General features: G+C 49.8%; 12 protein-coding genes across 12 annotated transcripts; 7 read left to right on the top strand and 5 right to left on the bottom strand.

Moving 5' to 3' along the window:
• Window positions 1-105: 105 nt before the first annotated feature.
• Window positions 106-1739, top strand: HO173_007765 (uncharacterized protein; the record flags this gene model as incomplete). Its single annotated transcript, XM_037309665.1, has 2 exons — window positions 106-183; window positions 240-1739. The coding sequence occupies 2 exons, from the start codon at window positions 106-108 to the stop codon at window positions 1737-1739; spliced, it is 1578 nt and encodes a 525-aa protein (XP_037163342.1).
• Window positions 1740-1964: 225 nt separating this feature from the next.
• HO173_007764 (uncharacterized protein) lies at window positions 1965-3134 on the bottom strand (the record flags this gene model as incomplete). Its single annotated transcript, XM_037309664.1, has 3 exons — window positions 1965-2423; window positions 2486-2573; window positions 2650-3134. The coding sequence occupies 3 exons, from the start codon at window positions 3132-3134 to the stop codon at window positions 1965-1967; spliced, it is 1032 nt and encodes a 343-aa protein (XP_037163341.1).
• A 216-nt stretch (window positions 3135-3350) lies between these two features.
• Window positions 3351-4256, top strand: HO173_007763 (uncharacterized protein; the record flags this gene model as incomplete). Its single annotated transcript, XM_037309663.1, has 2 exons — window positions 3351-3368; window positions 3429-4256. The coding sequence occupies 2 exons, from the start codon at window positions 3351-3353 to the stop codon at window positions 4254-4256; spliced, it is 846 nt and encodes a 281-aa protein (XP_037163340.1).
• A 247-nt stretch (window positions 4257-4503) lies between these two features.
• HO173_007762 (uncharacterized protein) lies at window positions 4504-5497 on the bottom strand (the record flags this gene model as incomplete). Its single annotated transcript, XM_037309662.1, has 2 exons — window positions 4504-5161; window positions 5217-5497. The coding sequence occupies 2 exons, from the start codon at window positions 5495-5497 to the stop codon at window positions 4504-4506; spliced, it is 939 nt and encodes a 312-aa protein (XP_037163339.1).
• A 165-nt stretch (window positions 5498-5662) lies between these two features.
• HO173_007761 (uncharacterized protein) lies at window positions 5663-6488 on the top strand (the record flags this gene model as incomplete). The annotated part of the gene is made up of 3 exons (XM_037309661.1): window positions 5663-5920; window positions 5974-6358; window positions 6409-6488. The coding sequence occupies 3 exons, from the start codon at window positions 5663-5665 to the stop codon at window positions 6486-6488; spliced, it is 723 nt and encodes a 240-aa protein (XP_037163338.1).
• A 197-nt stretch (window positions 6489-6685) lies between these two features.
• Window positions 6686-8066, top strand: HO173_007760 (uncharacterized protein; the record flags this gene model as incomplete). Its single annotated transcript, XM_037309660.1, has 2 exons — window positions 6686-7042; window positions 7194-8066. The coding sequence occupies 2 exons, from the start codon at window positions 6686-6688 to the stop codon at window positions 8064-8066; spliced, it is 1230 nt and encodes a 409-aa protein (XP_037163337.1).
• A 4524-nt stretch (window positions 8067-12590) lies between these two features.
• Window positions 12591-13220, top strand: HO173_007759 (uncharacterized protein; the record flags this gene model as incomplete). The annotated part of the gene is made up of 2 exons (XM_037309659.1): window positions 12591-12807; window positions 12913-13220. 2 exons carry the CDS (start codon window positions 12591-12593, stop codon window positions 13218-13220), a joined length of 525 nt encoding a protein of 174 aa, XP_037163336.1.
• Window positions 13221-13845: 625 nt separating this feature from the next.
• HO173_007758 (uncharacterized protein) lies at window positions 13846-15755 on the bottom strand (the record flags this gene model as incomplete). Its single annotated transcript, XM_037309658.1, has 11 exons — window positions 13846-14137; window positions 14186-14246; window positions 14296-14317; window positions 14365-14396; window positions 14450-14472; window positions 14523-14659; window positions 14706-14729; window positions 14783-14872; window positions 14920-14976; window positions 15030-15057; window positions 15112-15755. The coding sequence occupies 11 exons, from the start codon at window positions 15753-15755 to the stop codon at window positions 13846-13848; spliced, it is 1410 nt and encodes a 469-aa protein (XP_037163335.1).
• A 713-nt stretch (window positions 15756-16468) lies between these two features.
• On the bottom strand, window positions 16469-16873 carry HO173_007757 (uncharacterized protein; the record flags this gene model as incomplete). Its single annotated transcript, XM_037309657.1, has 1 exon — window positions 16469-16873. One exon carries the CDS (start codon window positions 16871-16873, stop codon window positions 16469-16471), a length of 405 nt encoding a protein of 134 aa, XP_037163334.1.
• Window positions 16874-16955: 82 nt separating this feature from the next.
• On the bottom strand, window positions 16956-17913 carry HO173_007756 (uncharacterized protein; the record flags this gene model as incomplete). Its single annotated transcript, XM_037309656.1, has 3 exons — window positions 16956-17021; window positions 17076-17494; window positions 17544-17913. The coding sequence occupies 3 exons, from the start codon at window positions 17911-17913 to the stop codon at window positions 16956-16958; spliced, it is 855 nt and encodes a 284-aa protein (XP_037163333.1).
• Window positions 17914-19163: 1250 nt separating this feature from the next.
• On the top strand, window positions 19164-19619 carry HO173_007755 (uncharacterized protein; the record flags this gene model as incomplete). Its single annotated transcript, XM_037309655.1, has 1 exon — window positions 19164-19619. The coding sequence occupies one exon, from the start codon at window positions 19164-19166 to the stop codon at window positions 19617-19619; it is 456 nt and encodes a 151-aa protein (XP_037163332.1).
• A 361-nt stretch (window positions 19620-19980) lies between these two features.
• Window positions 19981-21798, top strand: HO173_007754 (uncharacterized protein; the record flags this gene model as incomplete). The annotated part of the gene is made up of 6 exons (XM_037309654.1): window positions 19981-20236; window positions 20288-20354; window positions 20429-20537; window positions 20609-20692; window positions 20747-20944; window positions 20998-21798. The coding sequence occupies 6 exons, from the start codon at window positions 19981-19983 to the stop codon at window positions 21796-21798; spliced, it is 1515 nt and encodes a 504-aa protein (XP_037163331.1).
• Window positions 21799-22080: the final 282 nt, after the last annotated feature.

The raw sequence follows: 22080 nt of genomic DNA, 5'->3' as shown, positions 1-22080 counted from the left end.
CACCCAAACGTCACACTTGTCACCCAAGATAGATTTCTATCATAATGACCTAGAAAGTATCCGAGTATAAGCGTCTACTGATGTATTTGTCGGTATTGCTGCAGGATGGTTCTTCAAGATTTAGGTCGGCGTATTAATGCCGCTGTCTCGGACCTCACAAGATCCCAGAACCTTGACGAGAAGGTCTCTAGAGTGCTAGACTACACGCCATTGGAATAGATAGCTGACCTGTTCGACAGGCTTTCGATGGCATGATAAAAGAGATATGTGCCGCACTCCTCGAAGCAGATGTCAACGTCAAGCTTGTGGGCACCCTCCGCAAATCCATAAAAGCCACAGTCAACTTTAAAGATCTACCACCAGCTGTCAACAAGAAGCGCCTGATACAAAAAGCCGTCTTCGATGAGCTTGTAAAACTTGTCGATCCTCATGCCGAACCGTTCAAGCCCAAGAAAGGCAAGGCCAACGTCATTATGTTCGTTGGCCTCCAAGGCTCAGGCAAAACAACTACCTGTACCAAGCTCGCTCGTCACTACCAAACGAGAGGCTTCAAATCGTGTCTCGTGTGCGCCGATACCTTTCGTGCTGGAGCCTTCGATCAGCTGAAACAAAATGCTACCAAAGCCAAGATCCCATACTTTGGTTCCCTCACATCTACAGATCCAGCACAGGTCGCCTCCGAAGGCGTGGCTAAGTTCAAGAAAGAGCGGTTTGAAATTATCATCGTTGATACCTCCGGGCGGCATAGGCAAGAGAAAGACCTCTTCGACGAGATGACTCAGATTCAACGTGCTATAACCCCAGACCAAACTATCATGGTGCTCGATGCCACTATAGGCCAGCAGGCTGAAGCACAGTCCAAAGCATTCAAAGAAACAGCCGACTACGGTGCAATTATAATCACGAAGACCGATGGCCATGCCTCAGGCGGTGGTGCAATCTCAGCAGTTGCAGCAACTCACACCCCTATCGTCTTCATTGGCACAGGCGAGCACATGCTCGATCTTGAACGCTTCTCCCCACAGCCTTTTGTAAGCAAGCTACTTGGTATGGGGGATATGCAAGGGCTTGTCGAGCACGTACAAGCTCTCAAACTTGACCAGAAAGACACCATGAAGCATTTAGCAGAAGGTGTCTTCACAATCCGTGACCTGCGGGATCAGCTTCAGAATATCATGAAGATGGGCCCGTTATCTAAAATGGCAGGCATGATTCCCGGTCTTGGCCAGATGATGGGCGGTATGGATGACGAAGAGGGATCCATGAAAATGAAGCGAATGATCTACGTCTGCGATTCCATGAACAACAAAGAGCTTGATAGCGATGGCAAACTATTTGTCGAGCAGCCAGCACGCATGACTCGAGTGGCCAGAGGAAGCGGCACCAGTGTCAGAGAGGTCGAAGAATTGCTCAGCCAGCAGAAAGTCATGGCAGGTATGGCGAAGAAAATGGGCGGCATGTCCAAGAACATGCAAAAAGCACAGGGCCAGATGGGTGGCGGGAATCGACAACAGCAGATGGCAGCCATGCAAAAACGAATGCAGAGTCTCGGCCAAGGCGGCATGGGCGGTGGAGGAGGAGGGATGCCAGACATGGGCTCACTGATGAAGATGATGGGTGGAATGGGCGGGGCAGGCGGCGGAGGCATGCCTGACATGGCCAGTATGATGAAGATGATGGGTGGGATGGGTGGAATGGGTGGCGGTGGTGCTCCTGCTGGTAGAGGGAGGAGGGGATGAACAGCTCGTTTGACTCGGTATTTTACTCCGCATAGCACTGGCGTCAATTGCCGTGGGAAAGGATCGATTTCTCTAACAGAGGAATTAATCTCCTGGTGCAGCGTGGATATTGGAGGATCAACATTGACCTCGTCCGCGAGCGAGATGCTCGTGTTTCTGCATGCTAAATCTAGGGGCACTTGTTGCACTGGAGTGCGGGGCAGTGCCAAATGTCAACTGCTTTTCTCACCTGAAAAGCCTTCTGCCGGCCAGCCTTGCCGAACCACTCCCAGGCAGTCCAAGTCCTGTACTTACGCCTTGCAGCCCCGTACCTCCGCCCTCTCCATCCCGCTTATGTCTCCTCAGAGCTTCACGGAAATGGTCTGGTAGCAACGGACCATGGTCACGCTGCTTCGGCTTCTGGGTCTCTTGGTGCTCATTTACTGCAGCCGCATATGAAAGCTGGCCAAGAGCATCCATTGGACTCGCGGCCTGGAAAATCTCGTTGTTTGGATGTTCGCTGCTGAAGTCGGTAGGGTCGATGGGCACTTTCGGTGGCGTTAGAGGCGGTGTCTCCAGACTCGCGTACTGCTCTTGAATTTCACGAGCACGTTCAATGAGGGTACCAATGAAGGTCTTTGTGTAGCCATTGATCGTTGTTATGACGTTTGGAGGGACGGATTGGGAGACGGTTTGGTTGGTAATCTATGCTGGACGTGAGAAAATGCAGGATGAAATCATTACCGCAGGTTGCAGGAGCAACATACCTTTCGGACCGTCTCCTTCTTCAGTCTGATTCGGCGTAAACACTCATAGCGTTTTTCTTGATCGTAGTTGAATGCGCCGATAAGGACCCTGCATCCCAATCGTCAGTTTTCTTCGGAAAGCATTGTGTCCTGTTGGCATGCTGCAGAAAGCCAGCTGCACTCACGCAAGCTTCTTTTTTTCGGCCTCTCTATCCTCTTCCTCCACACCATCGATGATATCATCTCCTCCTTCATCGTCATCCTCGTCATCATCATCGGGCACCTCACCTGTGGCCTCCCTTCCATCCACGGTTTTCTCTTTCGCGCCACTCTTCACACTAACCGCTGCTTTCTTTCCCTTGCCCTTGGACTTTCTTCTCCTTCCACCAGTCATAGCAAGGCTTCCCTTTCCAGTCATATTCGTGATCTCGCTATCCACGCTGGGACTGCGCTCGCCAGTAAGGATGGCGGACTCTTCAGGAGGAAATGAAGTTTGCCGTAGCGGGTGAGCTGAGGATGCAGCCGAGTGTATAGAGCTTCGCTTCTGGCGTTTCAGTGAAGGTGCATAGGGTGGTACATTCACTGACGGACGTTTCTTGGGGTTTGGGAGAGACGTGTGAGGGGGGTATGGCGGAGATGTTGCGGGAGAGCGGTAAGGTGGTGAGGCCATGGCGCCGACTTTGGAGTTCGATCACTGCACACTTCTGCTCAGAAGGGTGGAGCATGCACTCAATGTGTCGAACCGTAGCCTGTGTATCTACTCAGTCGTGGTAGTCTGTTCGAGAAGCAGTTGCAACTTGCAGAGTAAACGCGCGCTAAGCGCGGTCATATCGCATCCATGCTTAGACCTCCAAGCTTCACACACACACACCACTCGTGCACTACTATGTCCAAAAGATTTTATGTAGGAACGCTATGAAGACTCCTGTCTTGACTGAAGGCCTAGCTGACCAATGACTTCCAGTTCGGCGGCGATGATTCTTCTGCCTCTTCAGACGACAACCTCCCATACCCAAAACCCCTTACTCGCGCGTCTTTTCTGACTCCTAGTTTTGACCCTGCAACCTTTTTGTCTACCCTTCACAATCGACACCAAACACTCGAAGATTTGCGCGCTGAGCTCCGGACTCGAAGCCAGGACCTCAACAAAGAACTACTCGATCTCGTCAATGAGAATTACCAGGATTTCTTAAGTTTAGGGAGCAGCTTGAAAGGTGGCGACGAGAAGGTCGAAGAGGTGCGGCTCGGATTGTTGGGATTTAGAAGGGAGGTCGAAGGCCTCAGGGGCAAGGTAGATGGAAGAAGGCAAGAGGTAGAGGAGCTGGTGCACGAGAGGAAGAGGATCAGGGAGAGTGTGCAAGTAGGAAGACGATTGTTGGAAATCGAAAGGAAAATTGGAGAGTTAGAGGGTCGGCTAATGCTCGCCTCAACCATTCCTCAGAAGGCAGCGGTCAATGAAGAGGAAGTAATCCCGAGCGAAAGCGAGGAAGAGAGTGATGAAGAGGAAAGCAACGGGATTAGCATCCCCCGATTACAAAGGCACATGGAGCAATACCTGTACATCAAGGGCTCGATGGAAAGAATCGGACCAGAACATCCGTTTCTCATAAAGCAGGAGGAGAGGGTGCTAAGGCTGAAGCAGACGGTGCTACTGGATCTGAATAGCGCGCTGAAGCAGGCTGTTGCAGGCGGCGAGAACATGAGAGGGGAATTGCTGAAGCTTCTGGGGATATACAAACAGATGGGCGAAGCAAGTGAGGCCATGCAAGTATTGAAAGAATCAAAACGGTAAAGTCGAACGCAGTTAGAACTCTGGGCACATGGTAGCATAGCGTTGGCGTGTGAGCTGCACCGATCGGAATACATCTCTGGAAACCATCCATTTCAGACCCACCGGCGGCATCTATCGTGCACTCTCGAGACCTGGTTACTGATATTGGCTTCAAGTCAGGATTCTTGAAATTTGCAAAACGCAGTCCCAGATATGAGCCCTTTACAAACTCAATTCGTAAGAGGTCCCTTGAACATTCAATCTAAACTTATAGTACAGCAAGATCGCATGTCGGCGGGCTTTCAGGACCCCTGAAATCTCCATTGAGAGTGAAACCCGGCGCATTGGTTGAGCTCAAGACCACTTCATGTATATCCTTCGAAATCCGATCACTCAGCACCGCCAGGTCCTTCTTGATCTCTCCCACGAATGCTCTAACGTTTCGCTGCATCTCATCTGGTGTGAATCCCAATTGTCCGACGGCACACCTTATCACTCCTAATTTCTCCCTGTACTCGCTCCCACCCACCAAACCATTTACTGTCCCCGCAATATCCTTCGTAATAGTTCCAGTCTTCGAGCTTGGCATCAGGCCCTTTGGTCCGAGTATCTTTCCCAAAGCCGCCTTGTTGAGCTTCTGAGCTGAGTCTATATGACATATACATCTGTCAAACTCGATGCGTCCTTCCTTTACGGCATCAAAGACCGTTTCCTCACCCACAAGTGTTGCGCCTGCCTTCCTTGCTTGGGAAGCAGCAGGGGAGTCAGGAGGGCAGATCACGCAGATGCGGAGGGAGGTATCGACGGCGTGGGGTAAGCGTAGGCGATTGCGGACAGCTGGCCCATTCTTTGTGGTGCGCAGTCTAACGGCAAGATCGTATTTAGCAGAGGTAGGATTCCGGCCTACTTCAAAGGCGCGGATGTAGCTGCAGGGAAAAAGGTTAGAGACCGGTACCAAGTCTGAGAGGGAATGAGAATTACCGCATCGCGTCACAGAGAGAAAACTGGAGTGCATCGCTAAGGCTCTGATTTTTAAACTCCGTGCGTTGCTTCTTTTTTTCTTTTGGTTGGTCTCGGGCTCTAGAGCCCCTTATGCTCAGACCGGAGGCGTAGCGCGATGGAATTGAGGGGGCGAAGCATCTCAATACCGGAGAACTAAACGACGAGCAGCGTATTGGAGAGTAGAGATAGGCTATGGGAGCTTTGGAAGCCATTGCCTCTCCTGATAATGTGAGCCAAGCAGAACTCGACCTGGGGACCATTGTTGCCAAGCCCGCGCATAACGCGCTTACTGCGTCTCTCCATCGGGTTGAGTTCAACGCTTTGTGACTCTTAAAATATTTAACAGTAAAGACGCTCCTCATTGTAACATCTCCACCTTTTCCTTGTAAACAACGAGGACCGGGGGTGCCCTTCGTCTACAGGAAATGGCAACATTGAACATTGCATCGAAGGCGAACCAAGCCACCACCTTCCCGGCTCTACTGGTTGCACAGTACGCGAAAGAAGCAGATCCTAACTCCTCGATCAATGTCAACTTCGAGGAAGTAGATACCCTCAAGGCAGGAGACAATGCTACTGTCGAGATTATCGTAGGAAGTGAGACATCTACGTATGGTTCCGAGAAAGTCATCGATGGCCTTATGGAGGCATATCCCTTTCTGCAAGGCAAACATGACACATTGGTGGGCTCATATTGACGTCGTGGGCCAATGTGCAAAGACTAATGCTGATTTAGGTCAAAGAATGGCTAGGAAGAACAGCGTCATTCGTCCCCACAGACTTTAAATCTATTGATGGTCCACTGCTTGAGCTAGATGCACATCTGACGCTTCGCTCTCACGTTGTGGGATACACTCTCACAGTCGCAGATCTCTCTGTTTGGGCAGCTATCCGAGGCAACAAAGTTGCTCATGCAGCCGTTAAAAAAGGCGCCTTGTTGAACGTAACTAGATGGTTCAAGTTCATTGAGGAGACCAACGCTTGGATTGTAACGGCCGTCCATTCAGCGAATGCACAGGCTCAGGCGAAGAAGGCGACAAAGAGCAGTGAAGGAGCGAGCTATGACATTGCCTTGCCGGACACAGAGAAGGGCGTTGTCACTCGGTTTCCCCCGAGCCATCGTAAGCTCTACTCTCACGTATCATGCTGCATTCATGCTGATGTTGCGAAGTGGTTATCTCCATATCGGGCACGCAAAAGCTGCATTGCTCAATGATTACTTCGCGCATGAGATGTATAAGGGAACATTGATTTGCCGTTTTGACGATACGAACCCGTCCAAAGAAAAAGAGGAGTTTCAAGATGCGATTGTCGAAGACCTGGCCCTGATGGGAATACGTCCAGACAAGACAACTTACACAAGTGACTACTTTGACGAGCTTTACCAATACTGCGTCACTTTGCTCAAAGAGGGCAAGGCATACGCGGATGACACTGAGCAGGAGACAATGAAGCATCAGAGATGGCATGGACTGCCTAGTGAGCGGCGAGAAGCTTCCGTTGAAGATAACCTTGCCCACTTCGAGGAGATGAAAAAGGGCACAGAAGAGGGCGTCAGATGGTGCATTAGAGCCAAGATCAGCGTGGACAATCCCAACAAGGCTATGCGCGATCCCGTTATTTACCGTTGCAACCCTCTGCCTCATCATCGGACTGGCAACAAGTGGAAAATCTACCCTATCTACGATTTCTGCTGTCCGATCGTCGACTCGATGGAGGGAGTCACACATGCCCTCAGAACGATCGAGTACCGTGATCGGAACCCTCAGTACGACTGGATGCTCGATGCGTTGAAGTTAAGAAAGGTACGTACATTTGGGGTCATTCCCTCTTGAGTCGTGGCGCCCTCTGGGTCGCAACACATGTCTCGAGGAATCCTCTTCGTGCCACCCCAACTGGATTTCTGGCTTTTTCTTTCTTTAGAAAAGAGACAGCTGACTCCGAGTACGTGCTCAGGTTTACATTTGGGACTTCGCACGCATGAATTTTATCCGAACTTTTCTCTCTAAAAGAAAGCTGACCAAGCTTGTGGATGAGGGAAGGGTCTGGGGTTGGGATGATCCACGCTTCCCGACCATTCGGGGCATCCGTAGGAGAGGTATGACTATAGAGGCGCTGCGCGAGTTCATCCTCAAACAGGGGCCATCCCGAAATATTGTGAACCTGGATTGGACGCTTTTCTGGGCGACGAACAAGAAGTATATCGACCCAGTAGCGCCGCGCCACACAGCCATCGATAAGGACCATGCTGTCACAGCAAATGTGAGAGGTGCGAGGGTGGCACCATACACAGAAGACAAGCCTAAGCACGGGAAAAATCCTGCGCTTGGGACGAAGAAGGTCGCGTTCAGCACTACCATCATCATCGAGCAGTCAGATGCCAAGTCTTTGAAAGAAGATGAAGAGATTACCCTCATGAGCTGGGGCAATGCGATTGTCCGCAAGATCTCTCATTCCCTAAATCCGCTCACCCTCTCCACCGTCACTGGTCTAGAGCTCGAGCTTCACCTCCAAGGCGACTTCAAAGCAACAAAGCAAAAGATTACGTGGCTCTCTACCCAAGGCCAAGAGCTTATCCCCGTCGAGCTAGTCGATTTTGACTACCTGATTAACAAGGATATCATCGAGAAAGACGATGAAATTGATGAGTGTCTCAATGACCACACCGAATTTAGGACTGAAGCATTGGCTGATGGGAACGTGGCTGACCTGAGCGAGAACGATATTATCCAGTTCGAGAGGAAAGGATACTTTAGGGTGGATCGGCCTTTCATGCATGGCGAGCCAGCTGTGTTGTTCAATATACCTACAGGCAAAGCTACTAAGTAAAGGATAGATACGTTTGTAGGTCTGTAACAGCTAACTATCGCTTTCTTATGAAGCTTCTCACCCCCCAGCATCGCTATTGAGGAGGTCGCTAAGCCTGATTACCAAGCTAAAGATGTCGTTCCTCCGCTTGGCCTCAATTTTCGGTGATGTTTTCGATGGCCCTGGAATGTTCTTGAATACACGGCATTCCTTATTGCACGAGCAACTCTCAAAGTCTAGCTGAGTAAGGCTCATGATGCCAGATTTTCGACACCGATGTCCGCAGACCAACCAAAAAGGAATGTATTTCTAAGGCTTCATCTCGGTATTATGTGGAACCTTACAGACTTGCTTTAGCCAGACTGTAGTGACCTGTAGGCCACGAACCTTCAAAATCGACAATGATGATAGCCATGCAAGGCCTCAGTCATTGGCCTTTGACTGGTACTTGGGGAAAAGTCTGACAATTCGACAAGGGACAGGGGACTTCCATCAATCTCGTTTATGGAAATTGAAAAGAGAAAAGAAGCCACTGAGGAATTGGAAGAGGCCTTGCACGCCAAGATGGCCTAATATCGACAAGCAGTGCTTCCCTAGGGGATGCTGCCGTTCCAGACAAGCCACATTTTGAAGCCAAGTCGCTCTGCTCGGCTGCAGCAAGGGACCGAGTCTGGTCATCGGGGAGCTCCCTAGGCAGAGAACCTAAGGCCAAGCACAAAAGGGCGGGGGGGGAGTGCTTTGAGGCAAGCGGTCACTTACACACCGTTGAATCATTGGAAACTGACAAAGCCTTTGAAGCGATTCGAGTGAAGAAGCGTCCACAGTGGTTTGGCATCTAAGCATCTGCATGCTCGCTCACAGTATGCATTCTTCCGTCACAGCAACTTCTCGGGTCGGGGATCGTAGCCGATCAAATCTAGAGGATCGAGAGGATGGATGACTTGAATTGGAGAAGACCGTGGGGGGGAAGGGCATCACAGACGGGAAGGCTTTTGGGGGGTGGGAGTTTGGGGTTGTTGAATAAGATCGATGAAACCGTGCGCCAGCGAATCCAAAGCTTGCGGATCTTTTCCCGGTGTGTTACGTTGCGAATGCTGCCCAGCGAGGACAATGATTTTGTTGGATTTCGATGTTGGATTTCGATGTTGGACCTGTACTGACGATGATCGGATAGATAGTCTTGAGCAATGCAGCCATTACGGAAATGAACGTGCGGTTGAATAGGGAGTCGCTCCGGGCTGAGAAAAAACCTGCTATGAGAGCTCTGCATAGGGAGTGCAGAAAAATCCTGTTGCCAGGTCTATGAGAACAGAGATTTCTCCTGATACTATTTCTGTCTACCACGGCCCCCAATCGCAGTTTTTCAGGATGAGAAAGTCTGTTTCAAAATCGATATAGACTCTGACGTCCTGTTTAATATCATGGATTCGACTTATGTCTAACTTGCTGCGCTTCGTCTTTTGTTGCTGTGCTCCAATCACTATTGAGACCGAGGTTTCCTTTGTCGTTTGGACTACCAATTTATGTTTTAGAGGGCCTAAAGTTGCGAGTCACGAAATGGGTACAAGAGGTTACGGCTGTATTGCATGCGAAGTATGGAGGCTCAAAGACATCCAGATTGATCGAATATTGTCAGACGGGCGTACCCTGGCTCAAGACTGTATTAGCCAATTTGTGCGGTTCCCTGACTCAGTACATTCCAAGTCACTTGCGTGTGATCATTGAGTTTGGCTTCTCGAATTTTTGTGAGTTCGAAAGTTCAGGCCTCAAGCTAATGCTCCTTTTCCTGGTCACGTTACCCGGGGTCGTTGTGGGCACAATAGAGGAAAGGTGCCAATCTGCTTGTGAAGCATATGATGTCCCGGGCGCGGTACTGCTTCTCAGTAGCAGATGTAGTATGGCATCCCAAGATAGAAGCTGGTTTTGTATCCGATGTGAGTAAGCTGACATTCTAAAGATGAACTGGATTATCCTCATCCCGTGGGAATACGCTCTTTAAAGGCTCCCTCTGACCGTCCACCGCGGTCGCCGAATACAATTATACGTATCGCCAGCTGCACCAAACTAGTAACAAGTATTGCAGCGATGCAGTGTGTTGAGCGAGGCTTGCTAGATTTAGAGGCGGATGTCGTAACGTTGTTGCGCGAGCTCAAGACCTACAAGTCCTGGCCGGTATCGACACAGAAGGGAAGCCAATCCTGAAAAAGGCTGCGGAGCCAATCCCTCTGAGGTTCGGGCCAACAATATTCGCTTTGATTGCGTGGCCATTGGTCTTGTCTTGAAGACGACTCCTGTTGCGCTCCTTGGACTTTTGTTATGACTCCATGTCGCCATTGCCATTGCTAGTAACGTGGCGGGCATCCCGCTGCGAAGAGTGCCAGCCAGGGAGGTAAGAAAACCGAAGACCGCTTCTTGTACCCGCTGGTGGACAAGCTGAAATCATCTTGGACGTATGCGACCTTTCACTGGAATGGGAGGGGGAGATGGTCGAGTGCGTGAATGGTGTTATTTCAGAGGACGAATACATGCGAAGAAACCATCTGGGAAACCCTGCGCATCAAACATATTACCTTCTCCCTACAGGAGCGACCAGACACGATAACCGCTCGCATAGACATAGACACCAATGTTGGGAACTCAAGGATAGTGCAAATGACTTCAGGCGTCGTTGTTGAATGAGCAACTTGAAGAGGCGATACGCTTCGGTGATTTGGTGGGCTCCATTTTGCCTCAGTCTTGATGAGAGCCCCGTTTTGCTGAAGTCACCACGCAAATGAAGCTCACCACCAAAGCTCCGGTTTGATAGGGCTTGGTAAATCTCCGTCTTGGTGGGAGGAGCTCCGTCTTGGTGAGGGCACCACGAAAACGAAGCTCACCACTAAAGCTCCGTCTTGATGGGGGCTTAGTAAACCTCCGCCTTGGTGAGCTTAGGTATGGTAAGCTCCGGTTTGGTGGGAAGACCTCCGTTTTGCTGGTGACCTCACCATAATAAAGCTCTCCTACTAAGACGGATCTTTTAGTGGAGAGCCCCATTTTGCTGGTGACCTCACCAAGACGGAGCTTTGGTAGAAGAGCCTCGTTTTTTGCCTGCTGGTGGGCTCCATCTTGCTCCACTTCCGTTTTGCCTCCGTCTCAGTAGGCTCCATTTTGCCTCCGTCTTGCCTCCGTTACTATCTCGCTTCATCTTAGTGGAGAGCTCCATCTTGCCTCCGTCTTGGTGGGCTTCGTTCTGCCTCCGCTTCGATAGGCTCCGTTCTGCCCCATTTTGCCTCCGTCTTGATAGCCTCCGTCTTGCCTCCGCTTTAGCGCCGCCTTAATGCCGACTCAAATAGAACCGCCTTAATGTGGATTTAATGTAACTTCCCTATATTTAGCTGCCGTCTTCTACTCAAAGAACAGTCGGTAATAAAATCTTCTATAGTATACTATCTTGTATAAGATGAACTATTACCAAAATGGAGATCTGTTAAGCCCCTATTAAACCGGATTTGGTGGTGAGCTTCGTTTTCGTGGTGACCTCACTAGTTCGGAGCTTCCTCACCAAAACGTTCGTACTGCTAGTAACCTCACAGAAACGGAGCTCTTACTAAATAAAAAAATAAGCTTATATCAAGACGAAGCTTTTATAGTAAGCTTCGTTTTCGTAGTAACCTCATCAAATCGGAGCTCCTCCCATCAAAACGAAGCTTTAGTGGAGAGCTCCGTACTGCTGATAACTTCATCAAAACGAAGCTCTCACCATGATAGAGGTTTGCCAAGCCCCCGTTAAGACGAAGCCTTTAATGATAAGCTTCGTTTCCTTAGTAACCTCACCAAAACGAAGCTCCCCCCATCAAAACGGAGGTTTACCAAGCCCCCACCCAATCGGAGCTCCTCCCACCACAACGGAACTCTTACTCCCAAAGGGTTTCAAAACGAGCTCAAGCCTTCCTAGCACCGCACTGAACTCATCCCTCATATCCCTCCATACTTGTATCCCACCCTCTCCTGGAGCAAGAGAATGGCGCATATACGCGCCTGTCTCGAACCACTCCCGGCTTGGAGGTCCAGCGCTCGGATATAAATTTGTCCGGACGCAGAAAGACACTATCGACTACCGCGGACTTTCAACTGTGGTCTTAACTCTGGTCTGAAGACTTGTCGTATCATTGCTGGGACTTATCGGGTACGCTCACGTCGAGCCAAAGCATCATTCGAGACTAGTGTTGTACTATCATGAGGCATGTAGGTCCCTTGGATCGTGACTCTGTCAGGCTCTGATTCTCTATCGCACCGGAAGCTACGGTAGGATAAAGCCGCACGCTTTCCGTGAGGACACTTTGCAGACCAGGCAGCTTTCGAGGGGCCTGGATATCTGTCTGTCATTGACCATGCTTCAACTAGCTCTTTGCGACTTCACTTTCTTCTTGCCGAGTGATATGTGGTCTTAAAAGAGCGGTAGTTAGCCATCGAGAGAGAGCATTACTATTCTCTTGCGTGGAGTTGGCGCGGAAATGTCATCTGTGCCAAGCCGAATTGCTCTTCAGCCTACCTTTCGCGTACCAAATGGCCTCGAAATCTCCTGTCCCATTAGATAGCGATGGCTTTCCGGTTGTCACATCGCCGATTACAGGAAAGTACGTCTTACATCGTAGCGGGTCTGATACCGTACACCTCTTGAGGTACACACTCGCCGAAGAATCCTTCAACGAGCCTTTCGATACATTTCAACTGCGGTCCGCCCTGGTCATTGGTCTACAGAAAGAGCTCGACTCCTTCCAAGGTACAAGCTTTTCCGTCTGTGGAACGGTATCAGAGCGGGAGAACCATCTTTTCCTGCTTCTAGCAGCCTTTGGGGCTATACCGAGATAGTCCATCCCCGGTGTAGAGGGCACCACGTTACGGGAGGTTCTTCTTCAGGGTGGTTCCGCCCTTGAAGATGCCAGAAAGCTGGCAAAGGAGACTCAGCTTGTCAAAAAGATCCTGGACGCAGGACGGAGGAGTGAGACTCGAGCAGCCACGGAAACCAGTGAGCAACGCCAGGAGAGACTCAGGAGACATGCGCTTGTCCAGAATCCCCCAGCGGATGAACAACGAGGGGAGGATTCCGCAAAAAGACAGCTGACCCCCGAACGGATGAACAACGGCAGAAGCAAAGCGAATACTATAGGAATAAGCGACGGGTTAAGCCAGTGACGGAAAAACAACGGCTGAGGAGACGCGAAACAGCTAGTGATAGAAAGAGGCGAGAAATTGCACCCTCGACCAAGGAACGAAAACGAAAGCAAAACGAATATATGAGGAAGCGATATGCAGCTAATCCAAAGACGAACGACAAGGAATATTATCGAAAGAGGCTAGCAGCTAAGCCCCGGACAAAGGGAACAACGACGGGAAGACAACGCCCGGGCAGAAGAAGAAGCGAGCAGCCAAAATGCTGCTGCTCCATGACTCAATGGTTCCTGCCTTTCGAAGACACCACGATACGAACGCAATGTCACCGAGCATTGGCTCGTAGATACTACTTCCGCGCAAGGGTCCAGACTTTAAGACACAACTTACTCTAGATCACGATGAATTGGAAACGACGCATTTCGAAGCAGCACACTTCGATCGGGGCAAACTATGAGGGATTCTGTTAGGCTTTAATCAGGTCCCTTTCAGAGATGAACAAGGACACTCGGATCATGGCAGCGTTACCTCGTGTCAACTCTTTGAATTCTGGTAGGAGTATACGGCAGGTAACATACTTTGCAATCTAGTCTGACTTTCTCGATAGTTGGGTATTCGAGTATCAAGCAAATCTTCGCTTTCCTGACCCTCATACAAGATCCCTATTGTCCTGTTTCTGCTGCTGCATGCCTTCCGCAAAATTGATCGAATCGGTCCTCACGCCAACTCTTGCGTTGGTAAGTGTGTTAAATAGCAGGGATTCAACTCGATGGTCATTGTTAGGAAAAAGCAGGCGCCGAGTATCTTTGTACCTCCGGACGCTCTCCAGGTAGACATCGAACAAGAAGGCGGTATCCATCGGTCCGCCTTTGGCTTCGGGATGGAATTGAGTGCTGAAGATGGGACGTGACTTGTGGATCATTCCTTCGTTTGACGAGTCGCTTTACTATGTGAGCTACTGGGATTCCACTATGATAGTAGGGACGTACTTCAGATTAACCCAGTACTCTTTGAAGTCGGGCGGTAGAGTATTCGCGTCGACCGCGTAACCTGAAATCTTATTATTCTACTGTGACGGTAATGTTTATAGTGAAAGTACCATGGTTTTGGGACGTGATATGCTGGGAAATGTTAGCATAATGTGACATTCCGAGTAACTGGTACTCACGCATCGCCCAGTTGTGAGATCCAAACAAGGAACTAGTACGGTCAGCAAAGCTTAAGAAAGCGGCATCTGTCAAGTAGGGGCGCACTGTTGTGTGCTCTATTCCCATATCTAGGAGCGTTATCAGTCAAAGCTTCTTTGATTTCGAGGTCAGAGCTTACTTGAGCTTTGTCGTCTTTGCGCCTGCAGCCAATGCCAAAAGCTGATGGCCGAGACAAATGCCAAATACCGGGATCTGAGAAGAGCCCATGAGATTGCGGAGTGCTTCAACAGTGGGTACGCAATATGTAGGGTCACCCTTGATCATTAGCGCCAGAACAAGTTGGAAGAGGTGGAAGACGAACAGGCCCGTTGCTGATAAAGACACCCTAAAAAGGATGGTTAGTTTCAAAGGCTAGAGCAAATCAAAGTTTTTGCTCACATCGAAATGATGAGCCAGTCTATCGATCGGGAAATCCCAGGGAAACACCGTCACACTCGCGCCGCGTTGTGATAGAGATCGAAGTATACCCTTGCAACGTCAGAACACAGCGAAGATTAAGCCGACATGAAATATACCTCTTTAACACCACAATCAATCAGAGCAATATGCAGATCACCGGCAGAAGCAATATGCTATTACGTAGTCAGTGACAGACACGGCAACAGCAAAAATTTACTTGTCGTACAAAGGGAGCCTTTGTGCTAACTTGTTTCCTGCGAAGAATCAGCATCTTGGCGCTAGCTCACGCTTTCTCAAAACAAACGTACACGAGATTGACGTTTGCAGGGTCTTGAAAGGCTTCGTCTTGATCGGCGTCGTAGGCCTCCCCAATGGAGATTTTCCCTAGTTCAGAACCGCGCTCACGCAGAAAGGTGACAATCGCACGTGTGTCCACACCAGTAATGGCTGCAACACCTTGTTGTGTGCACCAATCTCCAAGACTTTGTATAGCCGTCCAATGAGAATATTTCCTTGCTACGTCCGCAACCACGACCCCAGCCGGTTGCATGTATTCTGATTCGAAATGCTTCAGCAAATTGAACTCGTCTCGGGCTTCACGCGAAGGGACGCCGTAATTCCCAATCAAAGGTTGCGTAAAGACGAGGATTTGGCCACGATATGAGGGATCCGTCAGAGATTCATTATAGCCCACAATAGACGTCGTGAAAACCGCCTCTCCTGACACATCGCGACAGGAGCCGAAGCTTTGCCCAGAGAATATTGGGCCGTCTCTGATCGTGAGAGTGGCCGGCTGCTGGTAGGCAGGAGCGGCCCTTGGTCTTGTCATGGGCGACCGAGGAAATGCGGCATCCGCAACAGTTGCATGGCGGCGGGTCCCTCGTGTAAGAGCCAACTTAATGTTGTGACTGGTTGGCCTAGCAGCCACGTGCTTGGAGAGAGCGGCAATCATGGTGATGATGCACGAAGAGTGTTTGAGATGGGCTATTGTATGGGATGGGCCTCAATTGGCTAATGCCTTCCACAAATGATCTAGAGCTGAGATTAGAGACAGCATCGGATGGAACTTGGAGGAAGAGGAGCAGGAGCAGACCAGAGATGTAGTCCTGAAACAATGGCACCACGAGTCAGTATGTACATTGAAGACTTGCGGGACTTGACAATGGTCAAGCCAGTAATGGAGCAAAGTCTGGCTTGAACGATACAATTGAGAGCTTACCTGAGAGGTGAATGTGGTAACAGCGGTATGCATAGGTGCTAAAATGAAAACAACAAGCCCAAGGCAAAGTTGGGATGGGATTGTGGAAGGGGAATTTTGTGAAAACTTCGAGTGAGGCCCCGCCATTTAGCGGCGATTTACCTTAGTCATCATCTGCCAAGACGAGGGTAAGCGTGCCAAGCGATCCTCTCGTGACGCCATTATACGAAGATTGTAAGGTCGGCAGGGGGTTTTACTAATCATACCTGGAGATTCTTTACAGAAATCCTAGGAGTATTTCTAAAAATTAGAAGAATTTTCGCTTAGGATATCCCTAAATCAGGAGATCTTCTCAGTCCTACCACTAATGACTAAGCCGTATTTTACACTTTGGCGTAATACTCCTTTATAGCCTACACCCTCGGTACCCTAGATATAGTTCGAATTGCAATGGTATTGATAAAGTTTCAACACTCCATGATCGCCCTTACCAGCCTTGGCTTTCCCAGCTCCAGCACTCTCTCCGCAAACAAGTCTCCAATCTTGTCGCCCAACTCCTTCCTCATCTCTGCAGCATGCCCATTGGCGAACCCATTGACTGCCCCAACGCTCTCTTCCTCTAGCGATACGAGCGCTTCTAGTAATGCTTTGAAAACCATCTCTCCCTCGTTCCTTTTGCCCTCATCCATTGCATCAATAGCATCCTTCACGAGTTCTTCATACTCCTTTAGATTCGGTACAATTAGGGCACGGACAATCTCCGAACCTCCAATAGCCTGCAAACCAATAATGCCACCGTAATTGGCGCCTAGTGGCTTAGTAGGATCAAGGAAATGTTTCAGACAAGTTCGGGCGAGGCGGGGCTTCAGCATGTGGGATGACTTGCTGTACTTTTTGGTTATTGATGACAGAACAGAAGCGGAGAGGCGGCGGAGGTCATAGGCGGCCAAAGGGTCAGGTGATGAGCCAAGATGTCGACCAACGAGACATGTCAAGACTGGGGGGGATTATGGAGGCAATCTGAGGGGGAGGTCAGCCTGCGCCATTGGAATGAAACACCGTAAATATTCTCACATAGGGATCAACGTAAAGATTCGAATTCTCGAGCATGGCGGTCGTAAGTAGCATCATTTGGGTGAGTACGAAAAGATTTTTGAGGTTATGCGTGATTTTCTCTGCGATGAACTGCACGAAGTAAGGCACTAGCTGATGAAGACCAGGATCACTTCGGATACTGGCTAAAGCTGCAGTTCGGTACTCGCTATTTAATTCATCAAGGAGTGCACTACAAATCTTCTCAAAGTAAAGCTGAAGCTCTTTCGATAGGACGTGTTTGACCAGGGGCTTGACTGTGATATTTTCGTTGCCGCTCATGGCTGCCATGTGGGGATTTGCACTCTGCCCTTTAGGCACCAATTCCTGGTTTCTCGAATCTGCGGCTGTAGGGTTCTGGGGTATCGAAGGCTGTACCCCTTCGACAGCCAGCCAATGTGCTAAATGATGATTAGGATTTGGCCACAGACAAGTATAGACTAGGCCTACCAGTAAAGGTCATCTCTCGCGGTACTTTAGGTAAAGGTGCATTAATGAGCTTCTCGAAGTCCACTTCTTCGTCTTCGACATAGAACAATGGCTGTCCAGGCCCAATGGACGCTTCGCCAAACCGAAGTGACCGCGTTGACTCATAGCCGTACAGAGGCTCGACATCCAGTACGCGCAGAGCCTGCGCTACATCTTGCGTGGTGAGGGTTGATCGCTTGCTGTGCCGCATGAACTTGAGGGCTTCCTCTAAGACTTGTGATATTCGATATTCGATATCCGAACAGAGTCCTTGGAGAACATCATCGCTGAGTGAGGTGATGCCAACAGACTCTGCAACGTCCTTGATGTTTTCAGGGTTCCAAACGGACATGGCCGGAGAAAATTCGGGTCCTTTGAGTCTCAATAGAGGCCTGATCAAAGTGGATGCTCGCAAACCAGATTTTCTGCGACTGAACTACTTAGACTCGGTGCGCGAGTAGGCCCCAAACACTTCAAGATGAGAAAAGAGGATTGGCCGTGAACTCAGGAAGACCAACCAGCATTCGCTTCAAACTTTGTAGTTTTCGGGTCCAAGCTTGTTCATAAGGATGACAGAATTACGGATGCTGAAGTGTTGATTGACATGTCGAAGCAGAGACATCGGAGTTCGCCTGCCGCATACTCTGTTAGCCGCGCTAAGCGCGCTTTCCGCCATCCTCAACTTCCTTGCTCATCGGTCCTGCCTTTGTTTCGAGTTTCTGCTACATTGCGATAGACGCGCTCGATCATCGAGGAAGGTAGCTTTCGCTTGAGCATTGATCTTTGACTACAAAGTAAGTTATGGAAACTCTGCCAGTAGAGCTCAAACAGCGTATTTGTGGTCTCCTCGGACATGAAGACTTGAAGTCCATCCGTGTTGTCAATAAAACTTAGGCTTATGTTGCCGCATCATATTTATTTGAGGAAATAATCATCACGCCACTGTCTTTGGAGCGAATTCGGTTGATCGCGCAGCATGAATTTGTTGCAACATGTGTAAAATCTGTCACTTTCTATGCGGACCTTTTACCTTCGATCCTACCAGAGACGTGGCATGAAAGATTGATTTCGGAGACACAAATGCGGACCATGGAAGAGGTGACTTTCCGATATCAAAGATATGTTCTTGCCTACTGCGAGCAACAACGCCTATGCAAGAACAATCACAAGCTGAATAGAGAGATCATCGACTTGTCGATTCCGATGCTCAGAAGACTTCAACGGCTAAAGGTTACCACCGGGGGAGATTCACTTCACCGTCATCAGGTTGACAATAGTAGCCGTCCAAATCAGCAATGGTCTAAAGTTTGGTTCGATCTGAGACGCCATGCCCTGGACGAACAGGTATCATCACGGCGGGAGACCGAGATTGCGAGGCAATTCACTCATCTACTCAACGCTCTCGCAAGTTCGGAAGTCTACATTCGGAAGCTCAGCCTAACAACATTTAGCACCAATGTTTGGCAAGGAGGAATACAACTTAGTCCGGAGCCGTACTGCGCATGGCTCAGACGTTTAAACACCATATTCTTGGATAACCCCGTTTTCTTCAGACACTTGCATAGCACTGTTGATGGATAGTGCGAGGTCAAAGCCCTCGTTATGCTCCTCGAGGGAGCGCAAAGTCTGGAGACACTGAAGCTGCACGGGAATGCGATACATCCCCAAAATGACTTCCTACAATGCTTTCGTCCTTCATTGCCGAAGCTATCCCGGCTCAGCTTATTCGGGATCACCGCTACGGAAAAACATCTGATCGACACTCTGCTGGCCTATCGTGCCACTCTCGCGAGACTCGACCTAGTTATGGTCTTGCTGGATGATAGCAAGACTGGGCAATGGATGGGCTCATGGCATCAATTTCTCCGTAGGGTGCCCGAGAGTCTTCCTCACCTACGTGACATTCGTCTGAGATCTCTATATCATCGTGTGCTAGGGCCTCGAGCGCGAGGGTCTCAAGGCGGATTAGAACCGCTATATCTCAAAGCTGTCGAGCATGCTATCAATAACGGCACTAATATTCCTCAACCGATGCGGCATAGTACTGCTACATCCTGAAGTACAACCGCTAAGCGCTTGCACGTATCTACAGTGCGAAGATTGGACAGCGGAAGATCGAGAGAGGTTGTTCGACTGCAGACCCTTGCAAAGTTGAGAGCAGCGTAGGAAGGAAATGGCTATCATGAGTAAGATTGCATGCTTCGTACTTGATACTCGACCGATCTAAGGAAGGGGATCATTGGTCACCAACAATATATGTAGTGTTGGTACTTACAGAGACTTGAAAGCTCGAATCTGAGGGAAGCGAGAAGCTGAAACCTTGATCTGGACATCCACTACGTATGTACTGTACAGCAATCACTGAAAGCATGTACCCATGATTGTAAACGCTTATTGCATTATTAATTCCGAAGCCCCAATGGCATCATACCAACGACATGCAAATGCAGAAGTCATCGCAAAGATTGAGGCGATATTCGAGAACATTGCAGATAGCCTCCTCAACGAAGAAAATCCATACGTTCCCGTGAACGATATCTTCATTCCCTTGAGAAATAAGAAGCATACACCACTGAATGGTAATGCGCCTAGTCTATTTGACGCCGAGCCCTCAGACGGCTTCACAAATGTTTCTTTCCCAGCAAAAGGGCGGCCGAAAGAAGCTTGGAGATTCAGTACGAGTCATCACTGATAGGCGAATTACAATGGCGCTGATCGTAGTTTAGCGGTACTTATTCGCATCCTGGACCTCATGCATGAGGCTCTCTGTGACAATGTCATCGTCTCTAAGAGGTGCGTTCCCCCCATTCTAAGCCCTTCAATCTGGATCACAATTGGATCAGGATCTCCCTGACGTTTCATTGTAGGAACATCTACTACAAAGATCCTGCGCTTTTCAAGACTCAATTAACCGTGGATTACTATGTGGACATCATTGCATACACCTTTGGCGTCTCAAGACTCGCTCTCAACGTTGTTAGTGGCCAATGTCAACGCTTATATCAATCCTTACTCGGAATATCTCTGATCTCCTGACAACCGTCTAGACTGCCGCTGCGAAAGGTCTTGTCGCCGGGAACTTCATCTTGAAGAGGCCGGACGGCACACAGGCTTATAGAAAGCCCGGCGTGGTATGCACGCTCCAGCGGATACGAAACAGTTACGGCGCTCACAGATCATCCCAGCCACAACTTATCGACGATCCCCACGACGTCCAGGCGATCGACATTTCCGGTGTCGCCTGGATCCTGGTGATTGAGAAAGAAGTCTGTCTCTGGTCCAAGGGCGTGTTCAGCGCTGACGGCCCCCAGTCCACATTTCGAACGCTGGCATCAAGCAATCTCCAGCAGAGCTCACGCGCAGGAAATGGCATAATGCTCACCGTGAGCATCACATCCGAACTCTTTAAACCGTCCGCTAAAAGCACCAAATCCAGGCAAAAGGCTACCCCGACATCTCTACCCGATCCTTCCTGCGTCTCCTCTCAGGCTCTCATGATCTCGACAGCATCTCTCCGCCCATCTATGCTCTCACCGATTTCGATCCGGATGGCTTGGCCATCATGTCCACCTACAAACACGGCTCGTTCAAGCTCTCCCACGAAAGCGCTGGCCTGAATGTTCAAGGCATACAATGGCTGGGCGTAAAGAGCCAAGATGTTCTTGCTGGAAACGGACAGAATGAGTACAACGGTCTGCTGAGACTCAGTGGAAGGAATAGGAAAAAGGCGGTAGACATGCTGGAGAGGAGTGAGATGCTTCAGGAGGGTAGCAAGGAAGAAGAGTGGAGACGTGAGTTGCAGATCATGCTAATGCTGAACGTCAAAGCGGAAATGGAAGTCCTGGCTGAAGGGGAAGGAGGCGTTAAGGGGTGGGTCGAGGAGAAGCTGCTAGCGAATGGCACCAGCTTGGCTGCGGATGAAGACTTGCTTGAAACACATCAGTTGGCGGATATAACGCTTGGCGAAGACAGATTTCCCAGCCTGCAAGCGAATGAGGAGGACTTCTTGCTTGACACGCATGGGACGCCAGAGATGTCAGCTGTAGGAGAAGGTTCCCCAAGTTTGGAAGCGGATGAGGACTTGCTTGATACATATCAGATGGCGGATACCGCATTTGCTGACGAAGGTTCGCCCATCTCGCAACTGGATGAGGATTTGCTGGAAACACATCAAGTGGGAGATATGTCTCTCGCAGAAGAAGATTCCCCCGGCTTAGAATGGGACGAGGAGCTCTGATCGGATCACGTCAGGTTTTTGAGAGAGATCGCCTAGCCTGCAAACAGATGAGGATCTCGTAATTGGGGTGGGTAGATGTGTCAGAGGCTGAGAAGGCTTCCAAGCTGGAGGGGAGGAGTCCGTAGCACCGTCTGCACTGTCAAGAACAGCTCATGAATCATAATCGCTCGTCAATGCACGGTCACACCCGCCAGTATTGACCCCCGAAACACCCACCTGTGCTATGCAATGCCCCAGCATCCAACGCCATCGCTCCCAGAAGTCCACGACCCACTCCCACCC

Source organism: Letharia columbiana (genome assembly GCF_014066305.1).
Source record: "Letharia columbiana isolate WasteWater2 chromosome Unknown Sc0000026_s0, whole genome shotgun sequence".
In the NCBI taxonomy this organism is placed as follows: domain Eukaryota; kingdom Fungi; phylum Ascomycota; class Lecanoromycetes; order Lecanorales; family Parmeliaceae; genus Letharia; species Letharia columbiana.
This window is presented reverse-complemented; position numbering and strand designations above follow the sequence as displayed.